Raw genomic sequence first — 23,067 nt, forward strand, 5'->3', positions numbered from 1 at the left:
AGTAATAAGATGGGTGTGGAGTTGGCCCATTCAAATTTTCATGCATATCTTTGATGAATCATTTTTCTCAGGTGTTGATAAGTAACATTAGGATGATTGCTATTTAATTAAAATTGTCCCACGGTTTAATTTTGGTGAAGAACTTTTGCTTCTTTTGTTTCTAAATCATCAACTGTTTGGATTGTGATCCATAAGTGGTAACCTTGGGGCTCATAGAGAGATGTTCTTCTAGTTCAAATGGTTGCTCTTAACTCTTCTGTATTGTCCAAACACTCATTTAATTCTAACAACCATTCCTTTTCATTGTAATGATTGATACGATTTTGCAACCTGGCAAGCTCTTTTTGAAGGTCATGCTTTGTTATATCCTCATGCAACATTTTAGCCTTCACCTCAAATTCTATAGCATTAGGCCTGAGAATCCACACGTTCCACAACATGTTAAGAGGAACATCTTGTCTGTTATTTCAAAGTTGTGTGTGAATTTTAATAATTATGTTTGTGTCAATAACTTGATTAACCTAGAAGGATTTTTTTTCATGTTGGGTCAACTTGATCTTCACAAAACTCCCTATTAATTAACCCTCAAACTTCTCAGGGGCCTTTGCAAGATCCTCAACTAGAGTTCTTCTTAAGTAAATAAGATTAATGTTTTCTTGAATGAATATAGAAGAATGACTTCTAGGAGTTCTTAAACTGTAGTCTTTTGGTATTATTCCATGCATAGCATCCTCATCAAGTAATTGACAGTATATAGGCTTTTAGTTTTGTTAGGTGTTTGAATGTTTCTTGCATAAACTGCATCATTTAACTAGCTAATATAATAATGAATAGCAATTTATGATTTTTAAATTAACTTTAACTCCATAATTTGTTGCAAAAATATTTATTGCTCTAGAGTGAAAGTATGTTAAAATTGGAAAAAAAAGTGATAAACATATTCATATTAATGGTTTTTGGAAATTTACCTCCTCAATTATCTATAAATATGAAAATTGTTGTTTAATGTCTGTAATCTATCATATCTTTATCTAATATTCATATATTTGATTGAAATTTATTCAATCACGTATACCATCAATCTAGTGGCATTTAAAACAAGAAAATGTATAACTACTCAAATAGTACGGTGTTATTTGATATAGTATCCAAAAAATGCATCTATTTCATAAATTTAATTTTTCAACAATATTAATAGTTCTCCTATTTGAGTTTCGCTATATGAGTTGTATTAGCACTTCTCATATTAAGTGCTATGCTTGTTCATGTTTTGAATTTGTAGGTTATAACGCATAAGCATCAGCTCATCTGGCCTTGCTTGCTGTACAGGATTCCATTCTTTAGTAAGGATATTTCCATCAGTGCTCATCTTCAAGTCATATTTTGCAGCACCATTATATGTCTGACTAAGAATTTGAATGGAAAATTGTTAGACGCCAGAGTGCAATTGGTCCGTCACAGGCAAGGCCTACCTTTTCTCCGAGTTGCAAAGGCGATTAGAGCACCATCCATTTTTAAATATCAGTTTCTGCTTTGTCCACCGAGTCAACTGATACGAATTCTAGGTATTCTTGTAAACTTATGTCCTTTTGCTGGTGAACGGACTTGCTTTATTATATTTCTACAATCTGCATGTCCTTGAAATTTTACCTGTTGATCTTTTCCCTTGCACTTTTATCCACTATTATGCTACATGTAATTCAATGGTTGAAAATTACAGAGTATGCTTCAACCTTACTAGTGTTTTGATATTTGCAACAAACTAATGAATGATTGATGCATGGTAGTTGGAGTTAAAAAAGGAACGCTTGCCATCTCTTCGGTGTCTAATTTTGGTGCTTTGTTATTTGGCCAACCATTTGCTAACAGACAAAACTTGGTATAGAGACAATTCAAATTCTTGGAATTTTGACACCTCTTTATTCGACAGACAGTTAAGGTGATTATAATTCTTATATGTTTGCTATTATTGAAAGAATGAGCTACATTTTCCAGTATCCAGTGGTTTCATTGATGGTACGAGATGTTTTGAGTATTCCTGTTACTACTGGCTTTAGAGTCTACTTTCAGCATTGATGGTCAGATTATCAACAAATACTGAAGTACCATCTTGAGATCTTCATGTGGTCTTCAAAACAGTTGAAAGAAACATTTTCTACAAGTTCTCTTGTTTAAAGACCAAATTCTGTAGAATTAAGAAAAGGATTTGTGAACTTGAACTTGAACTTGGGCAGTCTAACCAGGTAATTGATGGACAAAACTGTGTAATCTCTAAGAAGTTTCAGAATAATCAGATGGCATGCATAATTCTTGTGGCAGTTTTTGCTTGATACGGTGTCTCTTTAATTACTTCCATTGTTTCCTATTTCTCTAACATATGTACATTGATAAGTTTGTTAAATGCAACCATTGGGATTGACCCAATAGTCAGGGGAAAACTCTTGAAGTTTTCTTTGTTACAAGATTCAGAATTCGAACTTTTTGCCTGGTAGTTGAGGTTAGGAAGGGTATGGGGAAAGATGGGAAGGGAAAAAAAAGATAAGTATGTTAAATGCACTTATATAATAAATATAAGTATGTTGATGGTGCATTTATAATCTACTAAAAAGGCACATATTCTACTAGAAAAAGCACGTGCGCTACACTTGATTTTGCTAAACAAAATAAAAGTATGTGCTAAGCATATATGATATAAGGATTGATCTTATTTATGGAGATTTCGTAAATATTCTATTTCAGAAGTAAAAAATTAAACACAATCGGAATTTTCTTTTTTCTTTTTCAAAATTAGATGTAGTTATTAATTCAGATCTGGCATGTACACAATGAAAACTAAAGGATGGTAAAACCTGATATTGATGACTTACACACGTTTATATCTCTGCTCCTATTTCTTGAAATGCTTAGCTGTACAAATTGTGGGAGTTTCAACATGTCAAGCTGATGTTTAAGAGACTAGTATGTAGAAATTGTTAGTTGCTCAAATTTGTATTTGATACTACAGTTATTCAAAGTTATTAATTGTAATGTGCCTTTTCGTGATCCCCCTAAGTTCCCACATCAATTTGTGGCCAACCGTTAGATTTGGGGCATTATGCTTCCACATTGGGTGAGTTTGGACCGGTGGTGCTATAGTTCAAAATATGCAAGGGAATACAAGAGCTAAGTGTTTTAATCCCACGTCAAATGGGAAGAAAGAAAAGGATTGGAAAATAAGCTCAAGGTATATGGGGTAATAATAAATTGGTTAACGACCTTTTTGCTGAGGTTTCTGTCCAGAAAGTTATTGGGTTAGTGCTTAGACATAGAGCATTACACTCTTCTTCCTACCAATGCCTCAAATCTAAATTAAATTTGTGTCTAAGAAGATTTTGGAAAAAGTTCTGACTCAGAACATTTATTTTCATGATGAACGATATTGCACATTAGTAGAAGAAGATTTTGGAAATGTTGCTGACTGAGAACATCTATTCCCATGACAGACTCTGTTAATTTAGTGTCAGAAATGATGTGGTAATCCAAATCCGGCATCTATATAGGCTAATTTTTGCCAAGCATCTACTAAAGTGATTTGATGATTTTGACAGATCCCTGCCGACTGTTCATTTTAAAAAAGGTTAGGTTAGTGAACTCATCTATTTTCCATTTTAAGGGCCTCTTTAAGTAGACTTCATTAGTGCAATACTTATCCAGAAGCGCATGAAATTCAATATTTATTGTGTAATCTGTGCTATTATTTTAAGTCTGTTGTAAATTTTTGTTTTAAAGATCATACATGTTTAGTGCATGAATAACATATTGATTTGGCAATATTTACATTTTCGAAGTTGGCATTTCACTTTAAAATGTTTTGGAGAATTCTTGTTGCATTGCTTGAAAAACTTTGCTATAAAAAAAAAGATTATTTTTGTGTATATTGATCACTCGAAGGATTGTAAAAGTATGCCTCCTTGAACTTATGTTATGAATCTCAAGGACTGAAGTGTAAAGCAACTTTTAGTTCATGGGGGAAATTGTAATTCAATTACTTTTGACTAATAACAGTAGAATTGGTTGCGCGGGAAAAGTAGTGAGCAAGGAATAACCACCATTGCTGACGTGGCCGGTTTGTTAGAAAGTAGTTACGGGAATCACTTGCTATATGTACTAGATGGCCAACAGAAGAATGCTGAATAAACTCTCTTTCTCTCTCTTCTTCTTACTGTCTCATTTCCTTCCTCCTCTTTTCTTCCGGCTCAAGACATAAAACTAGTCTTGGGAGACGAGAATTTTTTAGGAGCATTGGTGACTAGTCTTGTGGAGAGAAAAACAACAAAGAGCCTGTCCTCTTTGTCTTTTTTTTTTTCTTCCGTTTTCTATTTTACTGGATGCTTATGCAATTTACTTCAATTAAATTGTGTTGCTTGATCCCGATGATGTGCAACTAAATTTTTCATTTCTAGCCAAGGAATAACGTGGATTTGGATCATCAACAACTGTGAGATCTAACTATTTTTATTACTTTCTTTTATTCGTTAGTATTCGTATATTTTCTGGTTTAATTACTCATAGGTGTTAGTTGTTTGAATATCAAAAGCGTCTGATATTTAAATCAAGCTAACGAACTATTGCCAGTTAAGACAGTTAAATTTGCAATTGTTTAATTGTTTTAAATTAGTGGCCACTAGTATGATTGATTTCACGTTAGACAGTCATACGATCTAATTTAAATAAACGCTACTAGTGTATTTATTGATTAGAACAGGGTTTTTCTAGTTTCTAATACAACCAAGGAATTAAATTCTATGGGTGTACTTAGGGTTGTTTCTTGGTTAGGGAAGTAGTTAACAGAAATGCTTTAACTATCGAGACACTAAGGAAGAGCTAGCTGTCATCGCGTGTTTTGCAACTATAACCTATTTATTAACAAATAAATGTAATAATTCTTGCATCGATGAGCAATTGTTTGACCCGCTTCTGGGGTCATTTCCTTGGTTAGAGCTCATTTATCCTCGAGTTAAATTTAATCTGCTTTAGTTTAATTATTTTCAATTTGCATTGATTATTTACTTTTAATTGCAATTTTCCAAACATCTCCCAAATAATTTTCACTTAGAAAGAAGCAAATTTTCCTCCTAATCTCCGTGGAAACGACCCTACTTATCATTATACTCCTTTATATCTTTGTGAGTAGGAATTTATTATTACACAGACCTGACACCTGTCAATTTTTGGTGCGATTGTCGGAGATTGGCATTGGTTAATTAGTCTCTTTTTGAGTTTATTTTATTTTATTTTATTTTCTAGTATTTTTACTAGTTTATGCCTCGTTCTTCTTGTACAAGTGAGTTAATTTTTTATCCTAAGGTTGAGAACACATCGCAAAGTCTATGAAGAGAAACCACAATGCGAAAGAGAGAGTAGTCATCTACTACGTCTCCAAGTTTAATTTGGCTGTGGATTTATTGGAATCTTCAAGTGATTCTGAGTAAGAGAGTCAATTATGGCAAATAACAACCGAACTTTGAGGGAGTTGGCTACTCCGAATTTAAACCAACTGCTCCTATGTATTACTTTTCCTGATTTTGCTGAAAATGTAATGTTTGAATTGAAATCAGAGCTAATACACCTCCTTTCTCATTTTCACGGTTTGCTAGGTTAAGAACATCATAAGCACCTGCAGGAGTTGACAGTGGTATGCACAAGTATGAAGCCACCTGGTGTCACTGAGAAGCAAACTAAGATAAGGGCATTCCTTTTTTCATTAAAAAGGGCTGTTAAGGATTGGCAATACTACTTGCTCGCAGGGAGTATCACGACATAGGGGGATATGAAAAGAAAATTTTTGGAAAAATACTTCCCTGCATCCCGAACTGTCAGTTTACAAAAACAGGTAGGTGGTCTTAAGCAGGGTCCCGAGGAATTTCTCTATGAATACTAGGAGAGATTGAAGAAGTTGTGTACGAGTTACCCCCAACATCAGATTAGCGAACAACTCCTTATCCAATACTTCTATGAAGACCTACTTTACAGAAATAGGAGTCTCATCGATGCTGCAAGTAGAGGTGCGTTAGTGAACAAAACCCCTCGAGAAACTTAGGAATTAATCAAAGAGATGGGTGAGAACTCCCAATAATTTGGCACAAGAGAGGACGTTTCAAGTTGTCGTGTGAATGAGGTGAGCATTTCATCGATGCAAGAGCAATTGGTTGAATTAATTTCTATGTTTCGCCAAATGGCAATGGGGAAGGTGCAACAAGTCAAAAAATGTGAAATTTGCAAGGATGTAAACCATCCCACCGATGAATGCCTAATGCTACAAGATGATAACACGAAACAAGTAAACATGGGTGGGTACGTACCCGCGTCCTGTAGGCAGTATAACCCTTACTCCAACACATATAATCCGGGTTGGAGGGGCCGCCCAAACTTTAATTATGGGGGAAATAAGCAAAATTTGGTCCCCAACAGACAGCAAGTGTTTCAGCCACAACAATCATCAAGACCCCAACCCTCTTCATCTCATTTGAACACGTCTCTTGAAGATATAGTCAAGACATTGGTTGCTAACACCTTGCAATTTTAGTAGCAGACAGAGGCAAGTATACAAGATCTGAAAACTCAGATAAGTCAGTTGGCTTTTTCGATGAACCGTCTGGAGTTTCAAGGGCAAGGAAGACTACCTTCTCAACTTGAGATGAATCTAAAGAACATAAATGTCATGACCCTCAAAAGTGGAAATGAAGTTGAAGGGCCAAAACCTATAGTTCCTAAGGACAAGAGCAAAGATCAAATTGAAAAGGAGTTGAAAGAAGAAGGAATAAGCAAGCTAACTCCTGAGATAATTTCGACCCCTTTATTTAAAACTAATACTAACCTACCACCTTTCTCTAGTAGGTTGGAGAAGCCAAAAAGGCAAGATAAGAAGAAGGAGATTTTAGAGGTATTCAAGAAGATGAAGATAAACATCCTTCTGTTGGATGCAATTAAGCAAGTGCCCAAATATGCCAAATTTCTAAAGGATTTATACGTCAATTGAAAGAAATTGAGAGGCGATGAAAGAATTGTGATGAGGGAGAATGTTTCAGCCGTGTTACAAAAGAAACTTCCACCCAAATGTGGAGACTCAAGTATGTTTTATATCTATCCCTCATCGTATTGAAAATACTAAGACCAGAAAGACCATACTAGATCTAGGAGTTTCCATTAATGTGATGCCAAAAAATATCTATACCTCCTTAAATCTAGGACCTTTAAAGGAAACAGGCATTATAATTCAGCTAGCCGATCGGACTAATGCATATCTTGATGGGTTAGTTGAAGATTTTTCAGTTCAGATTAATGAATTAGTATTTTCAACTAACTTTCATTTGCTTTACATGAATGATAAGTGTTCACTAAATTCATCACCTGTTATACTACGGAGACCCTTTTTGAGTATAGTCGAAACAAAAATAAATGTCAAACAGGGCACACTTACAATGAAATTTGATCGGGAGGTGATCCATTTCAGTATATTTAAAACTATGAAATACCTATCTGACTCTCATACTATTTTTGCCATGAGTGTAATTGACCCTATGGTATAGAAAATTTCTGAGATTGATGACAGGGATGAACTAGAAGTTGTTCTCACCAAATATCTTGAGTTGGGGACAACCTGTGATGTGCAGTTGAGTGAGGAGTTGAAATGCATAGTTAGAGCGCTACAGTCAATGGCACCTACTATAATAAGGTATGAACTTGCACTACTCTTTATACCCTATTCTCATCAAAGGTTGCTACCTTCAGTGATGTAAGCACCTGAAGTGGAATTGAAACCCCTGCTGGGTCATTTGAAGTATACATTCTTGGGTGATAAAAATACTCTTCCAATCATCATTTCTGCCACCTAGTCAAGAGGACAGGTTGATTCGAATCCTTAGGAACCACAAAGAGGTGATAGGGTGGACAATAACTGAAATTAAAGGCATAAGTCCCTCTGTGTGCATGCATAGAATATGGCATAAAGAAGGTGCAAAGCCTGTAAGACAAGCATATAAACGGCTAGATTCCCTAATGATGGAAGTGGTAAAAAAGAAAATACTCAAGTTTCTAGATGTGGGGATGATTTATGCCATCTTTGATAGCCTATGGGTGAACCCAACGTAAATGGTTTCAAAGGAGGCAAGAGTCACAATTGAAGTCAATCATGATGGGGAGCTTGTTCTTGCTCACAAACCAACGAGATGGCGCCAGTGTGTCGATTATCGGAAACTAAATGCAATCACAAAAAAGGACTATTATTCTCTTTCTTTCATTGATCAAATGATTAAAAAATTAACTTATCATGGTTAATACTGTTCTCTGGATGATTTTTTTAGGGTATTTTCAAATTGGAATAGTACTGGAGGACTAGGAGAAAACTACTTTCACATGCCCATTCAATACCTTCGTATATAGAAGAATGTCCTTTGAATTGTATAAAACTCCCGCAACCTTTTAGAGGTGTATGGTAAGTATTTTCTCTGAATATGTTGAGAAAATAATAGAGGTCTTTATGGATGATTCAGTGTCTATGGTGATTGATAAGTGCATATTTTATGTGTTTTAAGTGTGTTTTATTAGTTAGTTTTGGTGTGTTTATTTAGTTTTATAGCTAATTAACTAACTTACTAGTGAAAATATGCATTTTGTGGTTTAAAGTGTGAAAGTTGCATTTCTGTGGATTTTGATGCTAAAAACTTCATGTTTTTATAGATTTAATGATTCAATTATCAAATGGCATGAATTGAGAAGATAATTGGATGATTGATGATAGTTTGAAATGATAAAAAGAGAATATGAAATGCAAGAGATCAAATGCAATTAAAGGAAGTTTTCTAGTTTTGATACCTTGTGGTATTTCGGGTATATCTTAAGTCACAAGCATTGGATTGATGTGATTCTTGAACCATTTTGAAGCTAACCAATAGATCTATATTTAATATGAGACATCGAAGTCCAGTTCAGTTGTTTTCATTGTCAAAAAGTTGAAATACAGAAGTGCATTTTTATGATCAAAAGCTGAAACAGAGCTCTGACCAGTCAAGGGTATTTTAGTTATTTTCAATCCACAGAGCTCCAAATTGGATGATTATTGAGGCATTGGAAAGCTAATTCAAAAGGATACAACTTTCATGTTTTCCATAAGAGCTAATTCAGCCTCCATCATTGAGAAAATATCAGTTGAAATTGGATAAAAAATAGAGACAGGATGAATTCTGCCCAGAAAGTGCAAACCTACAAAAGTAATACATGTGTAGACAATTCACAACCTAAGGTCGCTCCAATTTCGGCTGTAACTTGCTCTTCAACTTGTGTTATGTTCACGCAAGCTTTTTGACCCATTTTCTTGCAAGAATTTTGGTGGAAAGTGACAAAGATAGCTGCTAAAGAAGCTTTACAACTCAAATCTAGCTTGTTTATGGTCTCAAGAGGAATCTTAACATGATTTAGCACTTTGTCTTTTGCATGGAATTCCTCTATAAATAGCAACCTTTGGAGACTATTTTCACAACTTTGAAAGGCTAGAAAAATTTCACAAAAATGTAGTGTAGACACCAAATTTTTGGTGTAATTTCTTTTACTTTTTATTCTCATTTGTCGTGGTTGCTTTTAGTTTTTTTTTAGTTTCTAGTTTCTATTTTAATTTTTAAGTTTTAACGTAGAAAAATTATGGAAAAAGAGAAAAAAAAGGAAAAGCATTCAAAAATTATGCTTTAGTTGTTTTGATTTAAATTTAATGATTTCTTGGAAAAACATGAAAAATGAAAAAAGGGGGAACCCCGATTGCGGGTTTTGGGCTATTTAAAAAAAAAAAAAAGAAAAAAAGGAAAAAGAAAGAAAAATTAGCATTTCATTTTTATTTTTTTATGCCTAGTTTCGCTCATTTTATTCAATCTTTTGGCATTTTGTTTATTTTTGTTAAGTTATTTTGAAAAAAAAAGAAAAAAAAAAAGAGAAAAACGATGAAAATAGGAAATGGAAAAGAAATGGAAATTGCACTTTATTGTTCTAGTTTATTTTTCATCAAATGTTAATTATTTTGTTTTGGTTATTTCTTTTTATTATTATCAATTTTGTTTGTGTCAAAAAACAAAAAAAAAAAAAAATCAAATTAACTACAAGTCTAAGAAAAAGAAATTATTAGACCCTTCAAATTCATTCTACAATCCCTTAAGTATTTACCCAAAACAAATCAAGATGTATTAAAGAGGAAATGGCATGTTAGGAGGACAAAATTAATTAAGTTTCCAATTAATTGGGCCATGGAAGCATTAGATGGAAGCCAAGGGGTTGGAGTGCGATTTTTGAAAGTCATTTTCATGCAAAAGCCATGCAATCAACGTAGAAACTCTTCTGCAATTTCTGCCGCAACTCTTGCATCTCCAAACCAGGCATGTTTCATACCAGAAAAATGCACAAAACCCATTGTTTGCCAAACCGACTCAGCTAATGGCTTAACAAACTAAAACTTAGATCAAAGAAGCAAGATCATCAAATGTTTTTCCCAGCTTTAACCTTAAACTCCTACGTTCAGCATAAGGTTCAGAGGGAAAAGAGTGCAAAAATCTGGAACATATGCAAACATTTGAAGAAAGAAAGCTGCTGCAACTTCACGTAATCTCAGCAAACCAAATTTATGCCACGGCTTTGAAACAAGTTCCAATCAAAACATGGCTGAACATGTCTAAATAATGCACTTGTTGGAAAAGTTTCATGCAGGTTTTCATTCAAAGCTACAAAACAAGCTTCTGCAAATCAAGAACCAACGCATGCTGCTGCCCTTTTGTTTCCAAAACTTCAGCAATTTTTAGCAGCAAATACATCCATTTCATCATACAAACAAGTTCACCAAACCAAAAATTATTGACCCAAATCAAAACATGAAATTTTGTTTGCAGGATTAAGATGACAAATCTGATTTTTTATCGACAGAGAAAAAGAAAGTGCAGCAAAGTTTTTCGGCAATTCTTATCCGCAAAGCTTTCCACAGCTCCTAAACACATTCAAATTCAATATGAACTAAAGCAACAAGACAACCACCTAATCATCTCACTTTGCAACACAAAACTTTAGGATTTGAAGCACAAAATTCAGGTAGAGAAAGCATGCAGCACTGGATATAAAACTGCTGCAATTTCCTTGGTTTCACTCCCAAATGCCAACTCCACATCCAATCACATACCTTAACCAAAGCTAACATCCAAAACTTTAAACTTAGACAGTAAAAACATAAGTTTAACATCCCAAATCAGCAAAGACAAAGGTGGAAATCATTCAAACGTTGAAGAATGAACATGCAAACATTGAAGAATGAAAACTGCTATAGCTGAAAGTGAAATCTGCTGCATTTTTACTTGCAAACTAACTCAAATTTTCTGGTTCAAATACATAACTTCGACCAAGATTAAGCAACAAACAACTTTGGCTTGAGCAACCATGATCCAAGCAAGCAAACAACCCAGAAAAACATTATATTCAGGTCTGAAATAACATGCAAGCAACAATAAAAAGTTTCAGCTTCAGCAATGTTTCCGGCCAAACAACTTTGCAGCAAATTTTTTATGACTCAGATTTTTATCACAACCTTGATTAGATGTAATTAAATTCAACGTCACAACTTTAGACCAAGCCCACAACTAAACCCACCATCATAATCCAAACAAACAAGAAACCCAAGAAGATATCATGCAAAATTCTGGAATAAACATGCGTGCAACAGATTTTTGCTTCACTCAAATTTCTGGTTTACACACAGCCAATTAATCTCATGCAGGGCTTGATCATCCAGTATTTAGTTAGCTAAACACACAACCAAGTGAGGATCAAGCACTTTCCAGCAAATTTCATACTAAAATGCCCAAAACAACTCCATCGGCTAAGCTGGAAGATTGGTTTAACAATCTAGCAACATCCAATAAAATTTTCCAGCCGTACAACCGAATTCCCAGCCATAAAGATCACATGCAAGACCAAATAACAAACTATCTATCAGATTGGATCAAAAATCAAGTTCAAATGTCATCAAAATCACCATTTAACCAGAAATTCATCCCAATTCTCTCGATTGACATGCATGCAACCGGATTTTTGGTATTCCTTCAATTTTCTTGTTTAATCCAAGTTAATTAGCTTCATGCAGAGCTAGATCATCCAGACTTTGGTTAGTTAAACATACATATAGCTCAGATCATCAAAACTTGGTCAACCGAAGCTGCAAATTTCCAGCTTGAACTCTCGGCAACCATTTTCTTCACAAACAGATTTTTCTATAACTTAAGTTATCATCTAGCCACACAATCCTCACATGCATGCCCTTAAACAACTTCATCAACCTATAAACATCTAGTCTAGGTCCAGAAATTACCTCAGTTTGGAGCTCAACACCCTCGGCTAGCTGCAAAAAATATTTCCTCCCTTCGGCAGTCCAGAAATGCAGCCTGCAACTCTTCCTCTCCCTTGCTCCAACCTGCGACTAGGATGAAGATAATGTGGCTCTCAATCTCTTCACCAACTCACGGATGAAAGGAAGATAGTCAGCTAGTCTCTTTCCTTTCTTTCTAGTTTACGGACAGAAAAGAAATGAGCAAGGAATTCGGCTCTCTCACTCGGTCGTTATTTCTAAGGAAGATTGATCACTTCACAGCCCACGGCCGAAAGAAAAAATGGAAGTGCTATTGTAGTGCATTGGGAATGGTATCTTGTGGAGTGTATGGTTAATGGAATGTTTATATTGAGGTTATTGTGAGTGGGGTTGGTCGGCAATAGCAATGGAAGGTGCTAGATTGGGAAGTGAAATGGAAATGGATTCGGCAGAAATGGAATTATGATTTTTTGATTTTTTGATTTTTTGATTTTTTGATTTTTTGATTTTTTGATTTTTTTGTTTTTTGACACAAACAAAATTGATAATAATAAAAAGAAATAACCAAAACAAAATAATTAACATTTGATGAAAAATAAACTAGAACAATAAAGTGCAATTTCCATTTCTTTTCCATTTCCTATTTTCATCGTTTTTCTCTTTTTTTTTTCTTTTTTTTTCAAAATAACTTAACAAAAATAAACAAAATGCCAAAAGATTGAATAAAATGAGCGAAACTAGGCATAAAAAAATAAAAATGAAATGCTAATTTTTCTTTCTTTTTCCTTTTTTTCTTTTTTTTTTTTTTAAATAGCCCAAAACCCGCAATCGGGGTTCCCCCTCTTTTCATTTTTCATGTTTTTCCAAGAAATCATTAAATTTAAATCAAAACAACTAAAGCATAATTTTTGAATGCTTTTCCTTTTTTTTCTCTTTTTCCATAATTTTTCTACGTTAAAACTTAAAAATTAAAATAGAAACTAGAAACTAAAAAAAAACTAAAAGCAACCACGACAAATGAGAATAAAAAGTAAAAGAAATTACACCAAAAATTTGGTGTCTACAGTTTGCCCCTCTTTGTCTGAGTTTTGGAAAAATTTGAGACAAAGAAGTAGACACCCAATACTTACCTGCTTTATTCGGTGGCAGAATGATTTGAACGGACAGGACTTTTAAAAACGGGACTGACCCGAACAAGGAATTTAAAACGGGACTGACCCGAACAGAAATTTAAAACGGGACTGACCCGAACAGGAATTTAAAACGGGACTGGCCCGGACAGAAATTTAAAACGGGACTGGCCCGAACAAGGATTTAAAACGGGACTGGCCCGAACAGAAATTTTAAAACGGGACTGACCCGAACAGGAATTTAAAACGGGACTGACCCGAACAGGAATTTTAAACGGGACTGACCCGAACAGAAATTTTAAAACGGGACTGACCCGAACAGGAATTTAAAACGGGACTGACCCGAACAAGAATTTAAAACGGGACTGACCCGAACAAGAATTTAAAACGGGACTGGCCCGGACAGAGATTTAAAATGGGACTGGCCCGAACAAGGATTTAAAACGGGACTGGCCCGAACAAGGATTTAAAACGGGACTGGCCCGAACAGAAATTTTAAAACGGGACTGACCCGAACAGGAATTTAAAACGGGATTGGCCCGAACAAGGATTTAAAACGGGATTGGCCCGAACAGAAATTTTAAAACGGGACTGACCCGAACAGGAATTTAAAACGGGACTGACCCGAACAAGAATTTAAAACGGGACTTCACTGGGGAAGTTTAAACAATGAATTGAGTTTTTTTTTTTTTTTTTTTCACCTGAGAATAGTTCAACTTTTGTACCAAGAGGGAAATTTGGATTTCTGTGACTGAAACGATAGCTGATGTTGTTTCTTATGATCGAGTCTTGCAAATAACATCGATCCTTGTTTACTGGGAAGTTTTGTCTGACATCAGTTTAGGTGCCAAAAAGAGAGTGGCTGCTTTTGTTTGTAAATGCAACATTCCTGCAAGAAAAGAAGAAATAATGGGCTTGCCACCATTATTTGATCCGGTTTGCCTTGAGAATCGTGTAAACATGAGTCTTTTGATGCTTTTATTTCGGCTCGGCGGCCTCTGACTTAGTCGAACTTGAAACTTTTCAAATTCTGAGACTGATAAAATACAGATTCAACACGTCATCCAATCCAGGTGGTAGCTTTGTTGCATATTACTCACCGTAACTGATGATTGAATCCCCTATCTTTGCACAAACCTCAGGGTTTATCATTCATTTGAATTTAATGGTAAAAGAATGATGCATGAAAATTAGTCATATAAAAATCAATGTATATGCAAGATGATTTCCTATGTTAGGCAAAGATGAGCATGCAAAAGAATGTAGACGATCATAAGCATTCATACACAAATAATTTGAGAATAACCAAGAGGTTTATAAAGATACATTTTGCAAAAGAATATTTGTAAAGAACAAATACAAATTTAACCAACGAATATCATATTCAAAACTTTGGATATTTTCTCTTCGGAATCCGATATTGGCAGAAGTATCACAAATATGAGGAAAACCCCAAATGAACCAGGTCATCGGCTGTTCCTTCTTGAGCTTGTCTGCTGAGAAAACCTACCTTGGCGCCCTTTCGGGTTTTCACCAAGGTTGCCCCCACCCTTTTTGTTTTTGTTTTGTTTTTCCTTTTTCTCTTTTCCTTTTCTTTTTTTTTTCTTTTTTTTTTTTTTCTTTCTTTTCTTTTTCGAGGCGCCCTTTCGGGTTTTCACCAAGATTGCCCCCACCCTTTTTGTTGATTTTTTTTTTTTTTTTTTTTTTACCTGAGGCGCCCTTTCGGGTTTTCACCTAAAGAACCATGCAATATCTCGACCATTATCGGCTCAGAAATATGAATTGAAGATTTCTGGCATCAGTAGAATGCATTTCCCTTGTGAGATTAGGCGAAAGCATTATAGACATCACATGCCAGTTGATTAACAAATTTCCTAATAGAAATGCAGCAAGTGACGAAAACCAGGACTTTGGGCTTTTGTAATGAGGTCCGGTGGGGTGTTTTTCAAGAAAGGTTGAGGCTTGAAGGCAGATTTGATACGAGGGGTGAAATAACTTGAGATTGCACCCTTTTGAAAACAACTCCGATACTGAGGAAAATTTGCCCCAGTTTGATCAGATTTTCTCTCTTTGCATTTTTCATTGTATTTTCCTCACTTTTTGCATTTTTCTTTGAAAACTAAATTTGCCCCAGTTTAGGGTTTTTCTTCTTTTTTTTTTTCGAAACAAATTTGCCCCAGTGTGGGGTTTGCAATTCTCAAGGGTTATCAAACGAAAATTGTTAATTCTGATGGCTCAAAGGGGACAAGTAGAGATAAAATGTTTTTAGTGTAAAAGAAGATGGCCTGACTTGCATTTCGCCATTTGCATGAATTTCTAAAGAAAATTTGCATGATCAAATGAAAAACTTTTTGCACATATCTGAGTTGATGGGTTGAGGGAAAACCCGTCCATCCATTTCCGCCAAAATAAGAGCTCCGCCAGGTAATACCTTTTGGATAATGAACGGCCCTTGCCAATTTGGAGCGAACTTGCCTTTAGCTTCATCTTGCATTGACAAAATTCGCTTCAGTACCTTATCACCTTCTTCAAATGCCCGCCGATGGACTTTTTTGTTGTAAGATCGGGCCACACGTTTTTGATAGCATTGCCCATGACAGATAGCATTGAATCGCTTCTCATCTATCAAAGTCAATTGCTCATGGCGCTGCTTGATCCAATCGGCCTCCTCCAATTTAGCTTCCATAAGGATTCGTAGCGACGGAATTTCAACCTCAGCTGGTAATACAGCTTCCATCCCATACATGAGTAAATACGGCGTTGCCCCAGTTGATGTCCGGATAGAAGTCCGATACGCCATCAATGCATAAGGCAACTTTTCATGCCAATCGCGATGCTTTTCTGTCATTTTGCGGATAATTTTCTTCAGATTCTTATTTGCGGCTTCTACAGCTCCATTCATCTGAGGCCTATAAATGGCAGAATTGCGGTGTTTGATTTTGAACTGCTCACATAGTCCATCTACCATGTCATTGTTCAGATTCTTGGCATTGTCCGTGATAAGCGTTTCGGGTACTCCAAAGCGACAGATGATGTGATCTCTCAGGAAATTGGCCACTACCTTCTTCGTGACATGTTTGAATGACTCCGCTTCAACCCATTTGGTAAAGTACTCGATTGCCACCAATATAAATCGATGTCCATTTGAAGCGGGAGGATCGATTGTACCAATCACGTCCATACCCCACATTGAACAGGGCCATGGGGCGGTCATGCTATGCAGTTCAGTGGGTGGAGCGCGTATAATGTCACCGTGCATTTGGCATTTTATACATCTCCGGACAAAATCTATACAATCATGCTCCATAGTAAGCCAGAAGTATCCGGTTCTCATGATTTTCTTCGCTAGCAAATGGCCATTCATGTGAGGTCCACAAACGCCACTATGCACTTCCTTCATCATATATTGAGCTTCATCTTCATCAATGCACCTTAAAAGATTCAAATCCGAGGTTCTTTTGTATAACACTTCTCCATTTAAAAAGAATTTGGAAGCCATTCTACGCAGAAAATTCTTGTCTTTTGTACCAGCATGCAGAGGGTAGGACCCAGTTTTAAGAAACTCCTTAAGATCACTATACCAAGGAACATTGTCAAAAGACTCATTTGCAACCCAGCAGTGGGCAGGCTTGTCTTGAAGTTGAACTTGGATTGGTTCGATCTTTAATTCATCTGGATACTGGATCATGGAAGCCAAGGTGGCCAAAGCATCAGCAAATGCGTTTCGGGTTCGAGGGAGATGTCTGAATTCCAAATTTTGAAATTGCTTGGCCAGAGTGAGCAGACTACAATGGTAGGGTAGAATTTTTGAATCTTTGGTTATCCACTGCTTCAAAGTTTGGTTCACGAGCAAATCTGAATCACTAAAAGCTATCAACTCCTTGATTTCCATTTCCAAAGCCATTTTGAGACCAAAAATGCAGGCTTCATATTCAGCCATGTTATTCGTGCAAGCGAATTGTAATTTGGCAGCGGCAGGGTAGTGCTTCCCTTCGGGTGACACCAAAACAGCTCCAATTCCAACTCCGAGAGAATTCGAAGCTCCATCGAAGAAAAGCCTCCATTCAGGACTTTGTTCATTTATATCATCTGCAGCGCCTACAAATAGGACCCTCTCGTCAGGAAAATAAGTACGGAGTGGTTGATAATCATCATCCCTTGGATTTTCCGCCAAATGATCAGCTATAGCTTGCCCCTTGACCGCCTTTTGTGAGGTGAAAACAATATCGAATTCTGAGAGAATTATTTGCCATTTCGCCAAACGCCCAGTCAGCATCGGCTTCTCCAAAAGATACTTCAAAGGATCAGACCGGGAAATAAGATACGTGGTATGACTCAACAGATAGTGTCTCAACTTCTGGGCTGCCCAGGCCAATGCACAGCAGCTTTTCTCAATGAATGAATAATTAGCCTCGTACTGCGTGAACTTCTTGCTTAAATAGTAAATGGCTTGTTCTTTCCTTCCGGATTCATCGTGCTGACCTAGAACACACCCTACTGCTCCATCGAGTACAGATAAATACATAATCAAAGGTCGGCCCGGTTTGGGCGGCACTAAGACTGGTGGATGCAACAAATAATCTTTAACCTTGTCGAAAGCCTGTTGACACTCCTCATTCCAATACAACGGCACATTCTTTCTCAATAATTTGAACAACGGCTCGCATGTGGCAGTTAGTTGGCCGATGAACCTCCCAATAAAATTAATCTTCCCTAAGAAGCTTTTCACGTCCTTCTGAGTTTTTGGCACTGGCATATCTCGAATTGCTTTGATTTTAGCTGGATCTATCTCTATGCCCTTCTTGCTGACAATGAAACCCAACAGCTTACCCGCAGGTGCTCCGAAGGCGCATTTTGCAGGATTTAGCTTCAAATTGTACTTCCGTAACCTCTCGAATAATTTCTTCAGATCAACCAAGTGGTCCTCTGCCATTTTAGACTTGATTATAATATCATCCACGTAGACCTCCATCTCCCGATGGATCATATCATGAAATAGGGTTGTCATGGTCCTCTGATATGTTGCTCCAGCATTCTTTAAACCGAAAGGCATGACTCGGTAGCAAAAGGTACCCCAAGGGGTAATGAAAGCAGTTTTCTCCCTATCCTCTTCTGCCATCAAAATTTGGTGGTAGCCAGCAAAACAATCGCAAAAGGATTCAATCTCATGTCCGGCAGTATTGTCTAAGAGAATGTGAATGTTTGGTAGAGGGAAATCATCTTTAGGACTGGCTTTATTAAGGTCTCTATAATCAACACAAACTCGCACCTCTCCACTCTTTTTTGGAACAGGGACTGGATTTGAAAGCCAAATTGGGTAATGGGAAACAATGATAATGTTGGTTTTGAGTTGTTTTTCAATTTGCTCTTTTATTTTGAGGCTCATATCTGGTTTGAATTTTCTGGGTTTTTGCTTTACGGGTGGAAAAGAAGGATCTGTGGGTAACCTGTGCACTACCACGTCAGTTGAAATGCCAGTCATATCATCATAGGACCATGCAAAGACATCTTGGAACATAGTCAAAAATTCAAACATCTCCTTTTTCTGCCTCTCATTCAAATGAATACTAATTTGCACCTCCTTAACTTCATCCTCAGTGCCAATGTTAACCTTTTCTGTTTCTTCCAGGTTCGGTTTTGGTTTTTCCTCATATTGTTCAAGGTCCTTTGCAAAAGAATCGAATACCTCCTCATTATCACTCTCGCTTTGGAGTTCGGATTCACAGACCTCCAAGTCGTGAGTGATATAGAGATTGCCGTTATTGAATTCCAGAATTGTGATATCCAAAGGGTCAAATAATTTTATTTTTGGCCATCTGAAAGAATTAACGAATGTGGGATAATAAGCAAATAAGCATACAACAAACAAATGGTCAAGCAATACAACGAAAATATAAACAAATGAATAAACAAAACAACATGACAAGAACAACTTGTACATTTTCATAAAACCTTTGATTGAAAGCAAATGGAAATGAAAACTTAACAATATTTACATGCGAAAATGTTAGTCAAAAAGTAAAATTGTTTTCATTGGCTATTTACAGATGCAACTTTTCATGAATTCACATGAATGATAAACCCCTTTCAATTTACCGAAACTCCCTCCGAACGGGCAGGAACTCGGCTGTCCAATTGGGAATTGATCCTTCGGGGATGTCAGGAAATTCAGCTTCGCCTGGAACACTATCTTCAAATGTTGCCCCAACGAACAATTGGGCCAAACTAGCTTCAATTTCGTCAACTGGGTTGATTTCTGATATGATCACCTCGGCTGGTCGTGGAAAAGTATACCGTAGTGGTGGAATGTCAAAAACCCTTTGCCTGCCCTCTTTCTCTGCTCTTTTGCGCTCCTTCATCTCTTTGATGTCCTTGGCGGTTGGTTGGAAATCTAAACCAAACGAATCCTTTTTCTCAATAATCTCCACTGGCTTCAAAATTCCTTGCAGATCTCGTCCCAGCCCTTTGTCAAATTCATAGCCTCCACGGATCATCTCCTTAGCCATCATGACACTGGCCCTTGATAGAGCTTGCTCCTCCTTTGTTATCCAACTGACGGAGACAATATCAGATGTGCTATGAGGGGTCACTGTGGAGCTTCGGCTACCCTCTTCTTTGGACTCGGAATCGGTGATTACAAGGCAATCCTCCTCGGCAAATATAGTTATCAGCTTGTCATTTACTACGAATTTCAGCAATTGATGCAATGAAGAAGGCACAGCCCCAGACTTGTGAATCCATGGCCTGCCAAGCAAAATATTGTAAATGCTCGGGAAGTGCATTACTTGGCAAGTTATTTGAAATTGGGCGGGTCCCATCTCGATTACTAAATCTGCCTCTCCTATCGGCTCCCTTTGAGCTCCATCAAACCCTCGAACGATAGTCCCTGAAGGCCTCAGCTTAATGTCTTGCAATCCTAGCTTCTCCAAGATACTCCAAGGACAAATATTAAGCGCGGACCCGTTGTCAATTAGCACCTTCGGCAGCATTTTCCCGTTGCACCTCACTGTTATGTACAACGCCCTATTATGTCCAATGCCCTCTGTCGGCAATTCATCGTCAGAAAAAGCAATTTGTTTGTTGAATAATACGCTCCCAACCACGTTTGAAAAATTATCAACAGAAATGTCCCTCGGAATTTGAGCTTTAGTTAATACGTTGATCAATGCATCCCTATGCACGTCTGAAGAGAAAAGTAAATCCAACATGGATATCTGGGCAGGCGACTTGCTCAGCTTTTCAACTACATTGTACTCACTTCTCTGAAGTCTCTTAAGGAAATCCAGGGCTTCTCTCTCGGTGATTGCTGGCTTAATGGGCGGCTCGGAATTATCTTGAATCGGGATAGTAGTTTCAAATGGACTTACAGTCCTCCCCGATCTGGTAACCACTGACACCTCTTTCTTTGTAGCTGAATTTTCCCCGATCTGTATAATAGGTTCGTCGTAATTCCACGGCACTTGTTGCAGGCTCAAAACAGGCTCTTGCCTCGGGAATTCGATGAATACCGGCTTCAAAGCTTCACTCTCTGCTGGCGTGAGATCCAAGACAAAAGGCTGGTTATCTTCTTCGAATGGCAACTCTATGATGAATGGTTGGTCTGTGACCCCAACTACCTCAGCTTCTCTTGCCAAATCTTTGACTTGTTCCATATACTCCGTGTCATCCATAATGACCCCAATGGTATTAACATGGTCCGGCAAAGGGTTCCTATTTACGTTCGGCCCTTGCGCCTCCCTTTTCCGGATTACAATCTCCCCGGCTTCAACCATATCTTGGATTTTATGCTTAAGCGCCTTACAATCAAAGGTGGCATGTCCGGGGGCCCCAGAATGATAAGCACAGACAGCTTGTGGATTATACCACGCGGGCATGCCATATGGGTAGGTAGGAGGGGGTACTGTACCAATTTTCCCGGCGGCCTTCAACTGGTCATACAATTGGTCCAGAGGCCTGTCTAAATTGGTAAATGTACGGCTAGGGGGTCGGTTGTAAGGTTCAGGAGGTTGAGGATGGTTGTAAACAGGTCTATTTGGTGGAGGAAATCTTGGGTTATATGGAGGGCGAGGTCGGTTTTGGGGTGGATTTGGTTGGGAAATTTGAAAAGGGGCTGAAGGTGGGTTTGGATAGCTTGGGCGAGGTCGAGGGTGGTGGATGTTGGTAGTATATACAGGGTACTGGCTCAAATAGTAATGATAAGGTGGTTGGTAAGTTGGATTGTGTTGATATTGGGGTCTAGGCAAAGGGTTTTGGTTCCAAATAAAGGTTGCGTCCCCCTCCTTCTTTTTAAATGGCGGTTTCTTCACATTGCTTCCCTGCCCTTGTAAAGCATCCAACTGAGATTTAAGGGCGGAGACATTGACGATCTTCCCAGCTCTCACAAAGTCATCAAACTCCTCAAGTTTATTTACAATTGCAGCAAACGAACATCCAGTCATACGGAAAATTTCTTCGAAATATGGAGGATCATGCGCCTTTATGAATGTGCGAATAATTTCATCCTCAGTCATCGGTGGCTCCACCTTCGCAGCTATCTTTCTCCATCTCTTGGCATATGTCTTATGATCTTCAGATGGTCGCCTTTTCGTTCCTTCCAGAGTAGTCCGAGTTGGCGCTAGCTCACAGTTATACTCATATTGTCTGATGAAGGCATTGGACAGATCGAGCCAGGTCTTCACTTCCTCTGGCTTTAGGTTGGAATACCAATCGAGAGCATCCCCTTCTAAGCTTTCTGGAAATAATCTCAACGGCAAATTCTCGTCATCCACTGGCCTGCCCAACTTGTTAGCAAACAAACGCAAGTGCGTTTTAGGGTTGCTTGTTCCATCATATTTGTTGAATTTAGGGGTCTTGAACCCCACTGGCAGTTGCACGTTCGGAAACAGGCACAAATCATCATAATCCAACACCCCTTGTTTGCTTAAACCTTGGCTTTTCCGGATAAATTCATCAAAACGATCCAAGCGTTTAAGTAGCTTCATATCAATCTGGGCAGACGACTCTCCCATTTCTGGCTTATTTTGAAAAGTGTGCTCCGGCACAACGGGTTCTGCGGTGGTTTGATAAAAAGCTGGTGGGTTCTGATGCATGTTTGGGTCGCTTTGAGGCTGAAATCCTTGACCATAAGGAGGGTAGAAAGGAGGATTTTGAGTAAAAGCATATTGCGGGTTAAAAGTTCCCTCGAAGGTGGTTTGAAATGGAGGAATAACAAATGGTTCGGATTGTGGTTGTGTAGCGGGTACAGGCTCGGGTTGCACTCCGCTACTAACGAGCTCGTCAATCAACTTCTTCTGAGCGGCCATTTCTGACGCCATTTCCCCAAATTTTGTGAGTAACTCTGTCAACTGAACCCCAGGACTTGCAGCTTCCGGCTGGGTAGTGGCAACGGCCTTATCGGATGATTCTGGTTGAGTACTCATGTCTACACGATTCCTTTGGGCCTTACTTCGGGATCGCGTAATAATGGGGCTTTTCCGAAAAGCTATTTTGAAATTTGACCTGAGAATGCAAAAGGCTTCTTTAGATAAACCAATCGTTACTGAATTTCTGCAATTTATTCAAAAGAGAAAA

The 23,067-nt window shown here is 37.6% G+C and overlaps 1 protein-coding gene across 1 annotated transcript; it reads right to left on the minus strand.

The window, feature by feature from the left end:
• Nucleotides 1-233: 233 nt before the first annotated feature.
• On the minus strand, nt 234-21,371 carry LOC140037793 (uncharacterized). The gene is made up of 3 exons (XM_072082917.1): nt 19,792-21,371; nt 1,314-1,406; nt 234-414 (listed from the first exon to the last, which is right to left on the minus strand). Exons 1-3 carry the CDS (start codon nt 21,369-21,371, stop codon nt 234-236), a joined length of 1,854 nt encoding a protein of 617 aa, XP_071939018.1.
• Between the last annotated feature and the right edge of the window lie 1,696 nt (nt 21,372-23,067).

This window comes from Coffea arabica, chromosome 3c (assembly GCF_036785885.1).
Source record: "Coffea arabica cultivar ET-39 chromosome 3c, Coffea Arabica ET-39 HiFi, whole genome shotgun sequence".
In the NCBI taxonomy this organism is placed as follows: domain Eukaryota; kingdom Viridiplantae; phylum Streptophyta; class Magnoliopsida; order Gentianales; family Rubiaceae; genus Coffea; species Coffea arabica.

Coding starts and splice junctions, on each gene's coding strand:
- LOC140037793 (XM_072082917.1), bottom strand. CDS start 21,371: ATGCCCGCGTGGTATAATCCACAAGCTGTCTGTGCTTATCATTCTGGG. Junction 1,407..19,791: donor TTTGACATTCCACCACTACG/GTATACTTTTCC, acceptor TCAAATTCTTAG/TCAGACATATAATGGTGCTG. Junction 415..1,313: donor AATCCTGTACAGCAAGCAAG/GCCAGATGAGCT, acceptor GTGGATTCTCAG/GCCTAATGCTATAGAATTTG.